A 12,014-nucleotide genomic window follows, 5' to 3' on the forward strand; every position below is an offset into this window, starting at 1 on the left:
TTTACTATCCTTAAAATTAGGATCTCTATATTTTTGGCAGTGGGCATATAAATCCTAACCAAAGGCAAGTTATATTGGGTGTTATTTGACTGAACCAGGTCGCAGAGCCCGTTTGTTCACAGCTTATCTAGATCCATCCTGACTACAACATGAGGAAACTCTAGTAAACGTTGTAAATGTTGATTTTCAGCATTGAATTGAATTTGTTCTATTAAAATTGTTCTTATTTTAATTTTTTATGCAGGTTCATGGAATTGCAGTCCAAAGTGAAAAGTTCTTTGGTGAGAATTCTGAAAATAAGAGCAAATCTGACAAGCCTACAGGTCTGGTTTACATTGATTTTTATTTTTATTTAATTTACTTTCAATATGGGATTTTAAAAAATGAAAATCTTGATGTGACAGTGGAGTTTTCGGGAATAGGGAAACAAATAAAATACCTCAGACCAGAATTTAGGAGATTTTGGGTTCTTTTTTAAACTAGAGGTGTTGCTTTTCAAACTATGCCATTTTTAATTTGTATCACTCCTCATTTTCTACATGAATAAAAGAATATGAAGTAGTTATCAACTGTTATTTATAACTTGAAGTACAAATTATTCCTGCATGGATTTTTATGTCCGTGAAGATTAAATATCCTTTTGTACTGAAGTGATTGTACTGTTTAATGTACCACTAATATATCATCAATTAGTAGTCTGTTTAATACATGCTAAAATGCAAATCACCTTTCTGGTTTATTCACATTGTGTTTTCTGAATAAATTTAGCACAAGGTTCGTTGCCATATGTCAATATCTGAGAAATAATTCAGTGTACTCCAAGTTTTGTATTGATTTATTTTCCTTGCATATGTGGTCTGCCGGTGTTTTATTTACAAAAGAGCCCGACAGTAATTTAAAATATTCTAATTGAAATGTTTATTTAGAAAACTCTATTGAAGAATCCTTTCTATTTCTCCTGAGATTGATGGCGTACGGTTTCAGGTCTCCCATGAAATGCCGAGGAGCGTGTTCAACAGAATCTTAAATTTTACTGACGTATTCTTAGCGAGCTTGTACATGTGCCAAGATTGCTTTTCTGGGGATCAAGAGCTAATCTGTTTAAACAGCTGAAGACTTACGAATGAAGCGTAAATAACAGGAGAATTTTTTTTTTAAAATAACACTGTAGAAAGCACCTGGATGCCGTTTTCAACAGTAGCGATATGTTCTGACACCTTCCTGGATTTTACACCCCCTGACTTTCTGGGAGGTGACGTCTCACCCATCGCTTATGGGGAAATTCCAAAAGTTCTTTCTTTCAGACGTTTTCCATAGATTGCAGGCGTCCAAGTAGACGGTTTGGGAATGCGATTTCAGTGTCTTTAATCCTGTTTTCTTTTTCCAGGCTTTAGAGGGCAGTAGAGAGCTGGAAGATATCATCGGTGTCTCAGACGCGTCTTGCCCCTTGAGTGCTGAGATGCAGAAAACCCGAGTGCTAAGTAAGAAGGATTTTCAATAATATTTATCCCTGTAATAGCAATTCAACAACGATCACTCCCACCTTTTGCTGGAGTCACACCCCACTGCGTTATAACGCACTGTTACGCTGCCGCACTTTGATCCGGGGGTTGTTTTGGTCAGGAGAAATGCACCTTAAACCTCCAGGGACATAAAAGAAAGCGTCCCCAACGCCCGCTCTTCTAACCCACCGTCGCAGATGGGGAGGAAAAACTTGCAAGAGCAACACCTTTTCTTATGTAAATAGTTAGATACTTAGTGGGTAGTTAGCTAGTGATTAGGCTAAACGTTTGCACTTTGATTGCATTGCCTTTCTTCTCTTTTTTTTTTTTCCTCTTTTTGTTGTTTTGGGGATTTTTTTTGCAAGGAAGTTGGTTTGTTTGTTTGCCTGTTAGGAGGATTAGGCTGAATATAGGTTTCCAGGCTTTAAAAATTGCTATTCATGGTGTCTTTTAAATGATGAGCATACCAGATGCTTATTGTGTTGGGGCAAGGGCACTTTACAGATGGCACAGCTGTGATATTTTGCCAAAGGAACCCAAAGAGCCAAAGGTTCCATTTTTAGGAAACTCTTTATCAGCGCTCCAAGCCAGAGGTTCTTGGGACGTGTATTTTCAGCACGGAAGAGTGCATTCAGACTTCATCTAGAAAGGGAGTACGAGACAGGGAAATATTCTGATGCAAAAAACCCTCACATTATGGCTACTAGCAGGGAAGTTAAAAAATAAAAGACTATTTCCTTTCAGGGAAAAAACCCATAAAGATCTCCCTTACCAAGTCATTCCTTTAAGAGTTAAAAGTGGTGAAAAGTAGCTGGAGGCACCCGAGGGCCCCGGGCTTTATGCTGTTCTGAACAACTCGTTCATTTGTTTTCACAATAGCAGCACCTTTTGTCTGTACCCACAGATGTGAACATCCTATAGGAGCCTGCCTGAGACCGCAGGTACCTCCCTGCCCTCACAGATCTGCGCCTCTCATGCTCTTCTTGTAGACTTTTCATCCCATGATGTAGTTCCAGCGGAGCAGGGAATACGAATAATACACGCGTACCCACAGCCCCGTGTGGGACAAGCATGCAAAGACGACAGAGCAGTTTCTTCACCTGCAGCAAATGTGATGTTTTGCTGGTAGACGTTAGTCTACAACCCGTCTGGTTGCTCTCTTTTCTGCAGCGTGCAAGAGCACTGGAACTAGCTATAGGAAAACAAAACGTAGGGTGGGTGGGGCTCCTCGAAATGGGAGGACAGTAAAGCCACAGGTGCCAGAGAATTTTTCTTACAAAAGAGCACCACGACTCTTGTAACACATTAGGTACCTGCGCCCGGGCAGGGCAATTTATGCACCACGCAATCCCGGCAGCTACTGGTGTTGAAACTGCCATTTCTTTCCTGACTTGTGTTCCGAAGCTCACTGAGTTTTCACTTTGCATGTGTATACGCCGTCCTAGCTTCCACTGCAATGTGCATAACCGGGTGTTTTCTTACACAAAATGAAGTTTTCTGAAATTAGTCGGCATTTACATTGCTGCCCTACACTGTAGATAGGGTGGTACAAGATGTCAGACCTTTTGTTGACGCTTTCTGCTACATCCACCCTTTATGTTACCTTCTTGTTGCCTTCAAAATGGGAAACAATCATCTTTTCCCTCCATTTTGGAATGAAAGAAAAGCACTATGTCAGCACTATGAGACAAAAATGGGAAGGAAATGCAGTATGAGGCTTGTAAGCACATATTCTCAAAATTATGTTAATTTTTAAATTTTTTGTTTATTTCTTTGAGCACAACTAATTACATGGGTAGATGGAGTTTTGTCATTGCTTGAAGAAAAATCCGAATGTTTTGAAAGTGAAAAAGACAGAAGAGGTAATGCTTTTCTTTGAAACCTCTGAGGTGACATTTATTGATTTCAGATTTCTTTTTCACTAGTGAGTCAAGCAGAACTGCTGCAAAGAAACCACAGAAAACTTCCTGCCCAAGGTAAGAAACTTTTCTACAACTCCTGCATAACAGATGTTTCAATGATTCCTTTCACTTGATTCCTTCTCAGTTCTTCCCGCTTGAAATAAGTCGGGTAACATGAAAATTACAGTAATGAAATGGGTCTCTTCTGAAAATTTTTGCACCACTCAATGTAAACTTCATTTTTTCTGCTGTATGGGGCGCTTCTCTGTGTAACTGTAGGAGGAGAAGAACTCATATATAGTCTTGCACTCGAGGCATAGCCTAGAAATAAGCGCAGTTGGAGAGTTTACGTACCTTTTATACGTACCTGTTGTCCTCCTTGTTCCTCCCTCCCCTTGCATTTTCGGTGTAGAAGCCAAGTAAGCGCGCAGCCTTTGCAGCAAAACCCTTTTCGCCTTGCAGGCGTTGTGAGGTATTTAGCACGCTCCAGGGTCCTCTGCAGTCCTACTTATTAGGTTTCTTCATAAGCAGTGCTGGGAAAATATTTGGAGTTGGTGGCATTTAATACCTCGTGGCCCACAAAGCCACTGCAGCGCCTTGTCTAGCTGGGAAGGGGATACACACAGGATTTATTTTTTTCTCTCACACTCAGTCAACAAATGTTCTGATATTCACATATTTCTGTTATTTTCAAGCATTCTACCTTAAAATAAAGCAAAACTGGAATCGCAGTCGGTGGTGGCATCTCTGCTGCTCTGCCTGCCAGCTGTCCCAGCCAGTGGAACTGCTTCGTGTCGCAAGCAGCCCCTTTGCTTTTGGGTGGATCTGTTCCTCCGCAGGCCAGGATTCTTTCTGCTGTGGGCAATTCTCTTAATTCTTTTTTTTTTAAGGGGTTTGGCTCATTTTTGCGATCCGCTGGTTCTGATTTACAGCTCCCTGTGTCCTTCCGTTCAAATGATCACAGCCCCTTGCCGGTGCTGAGGACGGCAAGCACTGTGGATTTCAACAGTCAGCGCTTCCTTTGTGCGCTGCTCTTGTAACGCTCGCCAGGACAGACACTCACAGTTCCATCTTTGCTCCAGAAACTAGCCCCTAACGCTAAACATGTACCCAGTCATGTTAGATGAGAAATGAGATATTTTGTGAAAGTAGGATGGGAAATAAAATGACGGGTTTAGGCTGACCGATTCTGATGAAGTTTCAACACTGATTTTTGCTTTGATAAAGAATAAATTCAGTTTTGCAGAAAATGCAGTAGCGGGAGAGGCGAAGAAGTATGTGATGAAAGAAAAGCATTTGGAGATGTTTTACTCTGCCTTTTAGTTTTGGATGTGGTTTTTTATAATTATTTTTAATTAGTTATGCTCAAGACTTCAAACTTATGACTGTTCTGTGGCTCGATACAGCTGGAATGTCACATTATCATCACATGGGGAGGCATGAAATTTATTTACTTTACATGAACAACCTCTACTTAAAACAACTTAATACGAAACATTCCTTGCTCAATGGGCAGCATTGTGTAGAACTCGGTATATCATTTTGTGTGACCAGCTGAAAAAAATGGCACCATTGTTTGTCCATGACTAGTATTTACAGTAAACAAAATGTTTTTGAATAGAAAGTAAGCAAACTGTAAAGCAACTGCCAAGAGATTAAATTTGGTCGGTGTGTTGCAGCGCAAAACGCGCTTCATGTCTGCCAAGAATAAATGCATAGCTCGCGATACACATATTTTAAAGAAAAAGTTTAATAGGTTCAGAGTTTCGAGGAGTGAAGATAACATTCTACACAGGCAAGCTACTTAAGCTGCTTGTTACAAATTATACTAATACTTTGCTTCTCAAAAAAGAAAAACACTGACATAAATTATGTCCGTGACTCTGTCCAAGTAAGAAACAAGAGAGTGTTATAGAAGATCAAATACTTGCAGCGTTGAAGAAAACTATTTTCAGATTGTATCTTGTAACGAAATCAAAAACTCTTCCTTTGCTGTGGTGGTGTTCATCCTGCTGAGCCCGTGGGCAAATATGATCGCCCCTGTTAAGTCGCAGCCCAACTTCAGGAAAAAAAAAAATCATACCTTTTCTGGGATAAGTAAGTCTCATGAACTGGCTAAGCAGAAATATATGAAGTGAACCAAATGAATTCACAAGTAAATTCCTTCAGAAACTGAGTTTCTTTCCAGAGTTTCCATTCCTTGAGAGAAAATGGAACAAACACCAAGAGTGTCTTTGCTTACGGCGAACAGTCACTTCCCAGGGAGGTGATGAGGTGCAGGCAGGGGTCAGCCCTAGCTATTGGGAAAAGCCTTTGTATCTAACAAAATCTGTACGTGGGTAAGAAGCGGTACAGGAGCTGACTAGGAGGATGAACCATATGCTCGTGTCTAGGCATTTGTGGTGGAGGCTTTTCTGACGTTCCGCATCTGTTGGGCTGATTTTTCCAATGCCGGCGCAAACAGCCGTTCCTCAGTGCTCCCAAGGTCCTTCCTGTTCAGTCCTGGGCTTCTTTCCAGCCAAAGTTTGACAGGGTCTCTCCAGCCGCCTTTTTGTGGTGTACATCATCTCTAAAAGCAACAAAGATTATGCTGAAGGACATTTTTCAAGTTGATTATTTATTATTATTAGACAGAGATTTAGAGCTTGTGTTTGAAAATGATATGCTTACTTCCAGTCTTAACATTAAAGGCCAGGTTTGATGTTACCACACATCAGAAATATCTGCTCTGCCATAATGTCCTGTCGTGGTTTGGAAAAGTGTTTGGTAGAAAGTTATTTGGAGGAGATATAGCATTGGCAAAATCAACAGTGGTCTTCAGGACTCTTTAAGTCCCGCGTCCAGCCGAGATACAAGTTGCCCTCTTGGCCTAGTCAGGCTGTGAAACCAAGACAGAAATTAAGAATTAATCTTTTCTGAAAGTCCGAAATGACAGTCCAAACCCTGCGCCTCCGCTGCATTCGAGTTTAGTCAACCCTTGTTCCTCTGCTCCTCCATGTGGAAGATCTGTCAGTATTTCTGCTCATGAGGCTTTTCTACCGTTAGACGGAGAGAAAAGTTCATCTCCGTTACGTTTTTCAGTCGTACCTCAGTATGAACACTTGTAAGTTGGGACTTGCATTAAGCAAAACTGAATTGAGGCGACTTGAGTGCCGACCATGCGAGCGCGCGTGTGTGTGTGCTTGGTGCGACTGGCCTGTTTTGTTTGCTCAGGAATTATTTTGAACGTCCCCATGCAGAGACCCAGAGAAGTCGTTCTGCCCTGCTGCTTTTACAGCCAAAACTGATCGTGAGATGGCCCCAAAGCGCACCTGGAGGAAGAGTGTCTTGATTTGTGCTGTGTGGATTAAAGGCTGAATTCGACTTCACGTCTTCTCCCGTCCTGTGTGAGCGGGTCTTTTTTTCACTTTGTAACCACACAAAGTCCTTTACAGTGTGGAAGAGGTAGCCTGGTATCTAAAATCTGCAAAGCTGGTGATTTTCCCGGGACAAGCGAGTAATCTTGTCTGCTGAAAAGCAAAGGAGCTGGCGGGCAGGTTTCTGTGTGACCCCTGCTCTTTCCCCGCAGGTTGTGGCTCTGACGGGCTTGTACCCGCACCTTGAGGGCGCGCATGATTTTAAAAGACAACCTGAGACTTGAGAAGTTCTCTGAGTCTGAGGTCATGGGCACGCTAAGCTTTTTGGATAGAAGGAAGGGGGCAAATTGCAAACCTCTCCAGTGATTTACCACCCTCTGCTATGCAGATGAAATATTAAGCTATTAACTTCCGTGGCAGATCCAGAAATGCACATGAGACATATGAGTGGAGGCCTCAGACGTATATACATATAGAACTGTCAACCTGCACCTTATATTTAGGTGTCAGCCACATTTATTCAGGAGTTTCCCACTTGTGTTTATACTCTGTTTTCCTCTGTACCTTTTTTACAGATGCGAGAGCTGTTAATTTTGAATTCTAGTGGATCTAGACTTCGGAGTATTAAGCTTAATGAAAAATTAAAAAGAATTGTAGTTCTTTCAACAGCTACATGTAGCAATTACTACGTGAGAATAAATAGTGCTTTCTCCCATGAATATAATTATTTTAGATAAAAAAGAAAAGAAACATTAGTTTGGACTCACTTAGTAGCAATTATATGTTTAAGAGGTGTAAATAACTTGCTATCCAGACATTACAAATATCCAGGTGCTCTGTATGTGCTGATGACAACAAAATTGAAAAGAAAGACTGTAATAATTCTGACTGGTTTTCTCTGCAGAAGATATTGATTATTTGTGTGTGGTGAGAGATTTGGAAAATTCAATTAAAGGAGTTGTGCAAAGGTTTCATAAATTTTCCTTGTACAGCGTGTACACAGACATTGTTGCGTATTAAATCAATGCAGCACTTCACAATATATTTTCTTTGAAACATAAAAATAAATAACATTTAAACAGTTCTGCTTACTACAGAAACAAATTTTATTTTCTGTGAAGCATTTAGTCATGTGCTATCACTGACTCATACACATTTGCCAGCTGTAACAAATTTTATAGACGTTTTCTCCAGAGACATAGCTCATATACTATGAATTTTTAAATGAGCAAATGGTGAAGAAGGGATGTCAGCAATATAAAAATTGATCAGTTAAAAGATAAAAGCATAAGTAAAGAGATTTGTATGGTAGTCTTAATAGGTTTTATTAAATAAAAATACTATAAAAAGACAGTAATGAATAGACTGAAGGTTTTAACTGTGGCTGAGGTGGAGAAAAATTATTCTGGCACATTTAGTAGAAGATTGGTTTTATACCACCTGACAGGTGAACATTTTTTTTTTTCTCTCTGCTTTTTAGATCTGTAAATGTTTTAGAGCAGTCAAACTCGGGGAAGGACAGCGGTGGAAGTAGGAGGGGAAACGAAACTTGGGAAGATTCTGCCCTTGTAATGTTTTTATGGGCCGGGGACAGAGATGCTGCGGCAAAGGGCAGCAAAGCTTCTGCCAGCCCAGCCCAGACATCTGCCTGGTCTCCCCCACAGATCCCTTCCTTTCCTCACTGCTCCGGTCACGACAGATCTGCATCCGGAAGTTTTTAGTGTTCTCTTTGCTTTTATATAGTTTAACCAAGAGAAAAAAAATAGCTTAAAAAAAGCCTAAATGCTGCAACAAGCATTGTAAGTTTTGGGGGTATTATCTGATTATTTGAATATCTAAATCTTTATGCCATCCGTATAAATACCACTGTAAATACTACTGCTTTGTCAAAACGTGCTGTCGTCGTACACACGGGAAAGAAAGCTGAGTTAACGATGGTTTCTGTGAATCTGGGCAAGGTTACATTTTTAAGACAGCTTCTCAGAGGGAAATGTGGCCCTCGGCAGGGTTGCCTTGGCACGTACGGGATCTTTAAGTACGGCGCGGTCAGAACGCCGCGACGGGGGATCAAAGGGTTCATACAGACTGAATTAGGGAGTTGCATTTAGTACAAAGAAACCAGCTTGTAATGAAATCTCAGAGTTTTCCGTTACTTATCATACAAGACTGGACAGTTTCCTATTTTAAGCAACAGTTAGCGGGGTTTTTTGATGGTAATTTGTATAAACAAGTGGAGTTTATTAGATATAATGCTGAAAAGTTGTAGCTGAGGAGAATCTTCCCCACCATCCCCACCCCCACGCCCCGGCTTTGGTGGCTTTGATGCCTTTCTCCTTCTAGGTTTATACACGGCCCCTTTTCTCCCAGGAGTATTTCTAGCTATAAGCTGCTGTACGTAGCTGTTTGTGCTTCTGAGTCTGTTTAATATAAAGCGAATCCTGAATTCTCTCCTCACCCTTTCGTGGCGGCAGAATCAAAATGCAGCACGAACCAGCAGCAGATACTCACAGTACCGAGACCAGAGCTGCTTGTCTGCTGCACAAAACCGTTCGGCAACCTCAGCACTGAGCAGCACCTGCTGCCAGACCCATCCCCACGTTCCTTTCTCCTCCTGCGCTCCTTCCCTCAGCTTCTTCCAGCCACCTGCTCAGCCCTTCGCCCGGGTCCTGCCCTCCTCGAGTACGGGCTCCGGTGTGGTTTTGCCTCTCTCTTTGCCATCCCCTCGGAGGACTCAGAGGAGGTTGTTGCTCTCACACTCTCCATGATTGATTCTGCTGAATCTGCTGACATGGTACTTACGGATTTTTATTTATTCTTTTATTATTAATAACAAAAAATGCCTGGCTTCTAATACTTGTGACAAATTCTGTTCCGCTTTGCCATCATTGGTAATGATGTAGTGTACGTACTCACAAGTAGTTAAGACAATCTCCTAAATTACTGTTGAGACACAGCATGAGGTAAAAAAGGCATTCCGTTAACCACTGCAGTGACTTATTTAACTCCTATTTTCACAAATTCTGTGCGAACACCATTGTTCTATTTATCAAAACGTATTTTCCTCCTCCACAGAGGACATCCAGACTGGCACCAGCTCCGCGTTCCTGAAGTCGCTCCTCGACTGAGGTAAGTCGCCTCCCGCTCCGCTCCGTGCCTTCTCCCCATACAGGCAGTAGAATACAAGGACTGAGGTACTTAATTTTAAAACATTTGCAGAGGGATCGAGTACGTAGCCTGCAGTCAGGACTGTAATAGCTTGATGGGAAAAACAAAACCCAGTTGTTATTCTGCCTGTGGTATTTCTTGTTACTGGTTTGTTGATCAAAATGACATATTGAATCTGTAGAAGTTCTGTCGGCTTCTAACTGGATGTTGTATCAGGAACGGCAATTCAGCTGTAACACGTGTACCAAAAGCAAGAAAAGGCACGTGTTTCAGCGTATCCCTTCCGAGAGGCCACGACTGAGGCTGGAGTTCACCAAGGAGGCCGCGCACTGCAGCCCCGCTGTGCTGTGGATGGCAGGGGACGAGGGTACAGCAGTGACGTACCCAGAGCAGAAAGCCTAAACCGCTACACTAACTCCTGCCTCAAGACACGTTTTTGTGGTGCTTTTTAATTCTTCCTCCTTTGGCTACTTGTCCTTGTTCCAGTGCTCTAAGGAAAAGCCCAGGTAGCAACAGACCTCGTCTATCATCACGTGTCACGTGTGCATGAGAACCTGGCTGCTCCTACGTTTCATTAAGTGTCGTGAGACAAAGAAGTCTCTAAGGATGAAGAGTATCTGCAGGTTCTGTCAGTTCCCTGTGTAGGGTGAGAACATCTCTCCTTTGGAAAGGGAAAGTGTTCCAACTGTTGTAATCAAGGAATATGTAAATATAGATCTAAATGTTTCACAAGCGGTGTAACTCAGTTAGGGCAGGGGTGAGCTCCGACACATGCACTTTGTTTCTCGTCAAAGGTTAACTTTTACAAATAACCTAGGAACAAAAAAAAAACAAAACCAAACCCGATTTGAAACAAGCTAATGATCCCTCCTCCTTATTAGCTGCTTATGCCAGAGATTCTTTCTGCTCTTTACTTCTTCCAGACCAGCTTCCACACCAAAGGCAGAGGAATCAGGGGATGTAAAACAGTTGCAGGAGAGCAGAGCCAGCATCCCATTTAGCAGCTCCATTTTCCGTTCAGCGTAATTTCTGAGTGACTGCGGAAGGCAGAGTGACTGCTCTATGCTACAACCACCAGGTTAAGTTTCACACAGGCTTCTTAGCTTGAAGTAAACTCATGCTGACAACTACAGGGCTTCAATGCAAGGTTATCTCAGAGAGCTCTCATATCTCTACTATTAGTTTTATGTCCTTGGATAATATTGTGTAGCCGGTGAATACTGGTTTTGCACCTTATGTCCAAAAAAAGACACATTTACTTTTTGTGGTTCTCTCTGTCCCTTCCCGTGTGACCAACACTGTAAAGCCTTTCACTTTTATTGTTGAAAAAAAGATAGTTGTGATAGTTCAATGATCTTGTAGCAATTATTCCTCCACTTTTTCTACAGATAAAAACTACAGCACTTCCTTAAAACAGCTGAAAACGTTACTGCAGTTCAAGGGAGACCGTCTGTTGCTCTGCAGCACCTTAGGCTGTACGAGTGTCTCTGTGTTTTTCTACATAGTGAGGCTGCTGCTGGGCTGGGGACAGATATCTAATTCCGACCAGCTCACCCAGGAGATGATGCTGTTGTCTAATTGCTATTTATTTCAGACATTCCTTATCTCCACACAGGCATTCTGTGAAAAACACATTCCACATTGACCTGAAGTTCTACATCTGCTTGTCTGGACTTAAAAGGAGAGAAGAAATGAGTGTAAACCTATCTATCTCCCCAGCAAATACCAGTTTGGGATTGCTCGTTGCGCCGGGCAGGTGCACATCTAGATAAAATTTCTGGCATCTATTTAAACTTAATGATGTGCACAACCAGATAATCTCAATGTAAATAATACATCATGGTTGTTTTATGCAAGCATGTGTGCAAAATGCTGATTTAGGTTTGCTGCTGCATAGAATATGAACAGTCTTTTCTGTATATTCTTACTGCAAATACATAATGCTGTTATTTTTTAAAAACAATAGTAGTAAAAAAACTCCAACACTCTAACCCTTCCCTCCAAGACCTGGGTGAGAAGAAACCATGTCAAAAGATGAGGGTTGGCTCCCAGGCCTCCAGTGGGAACTGGCTGCTTTGGGGGGGGGGGGG

At 41.8% G+C, this 12,014-nt stretch overlaps 1 protein-coding gene across 1 annotated transcript in view; it reads left to right on the plus strand.

Moving 5' to 3' along the window:
* The window catches only part of ITGB3BP (integrin beta 3 binding protein (beta3-endonexin)), a gene marked incomplete at its 5' end in the record, with an annotated part of 22,714 nt that extends 12,830 nt beyond the window's left edge, over positions 1-9,884 (plus strand). Inside the window, 4 exons of the mRNA XM_009868847.1 lie at positions 245-323; positions 1,388-1,481; positions 3,428-3,478; positions 9,832-9,884. Of these exons, the coding sequence (XP_009867149.1) occupies positions 245-323; positions 1,388-1,481; positions 3,428-3,478; positions 9,832-9,884 (277 nt within the window). The remainder of the gene's footprint in view (positions 1-244; positions 324-1,387; positions 1,482-3,427; positions 3,479-9,831) is intronic.
* Between the last annotated feature and the right edge of the window lie 2,130 nt (positions 9,885-12,014).

The sequence above is a fragment of the Apaloderma vittatum genome, unplaced genomic scaffold, assembly GCF_000703405.1.
Source record: "Apaloderma vittatum isolate BGI_N311 unplaced genomic scaffold, ASM70340v1 scaffold20054, whole genome shotgun sequence".
Taxonomy (NCBI): Eukaryota; Metazoa; Chordata; class Aves; order Trogoniformes; family Trogonidae; genus Apaloderma; species Apaloderma vittatum.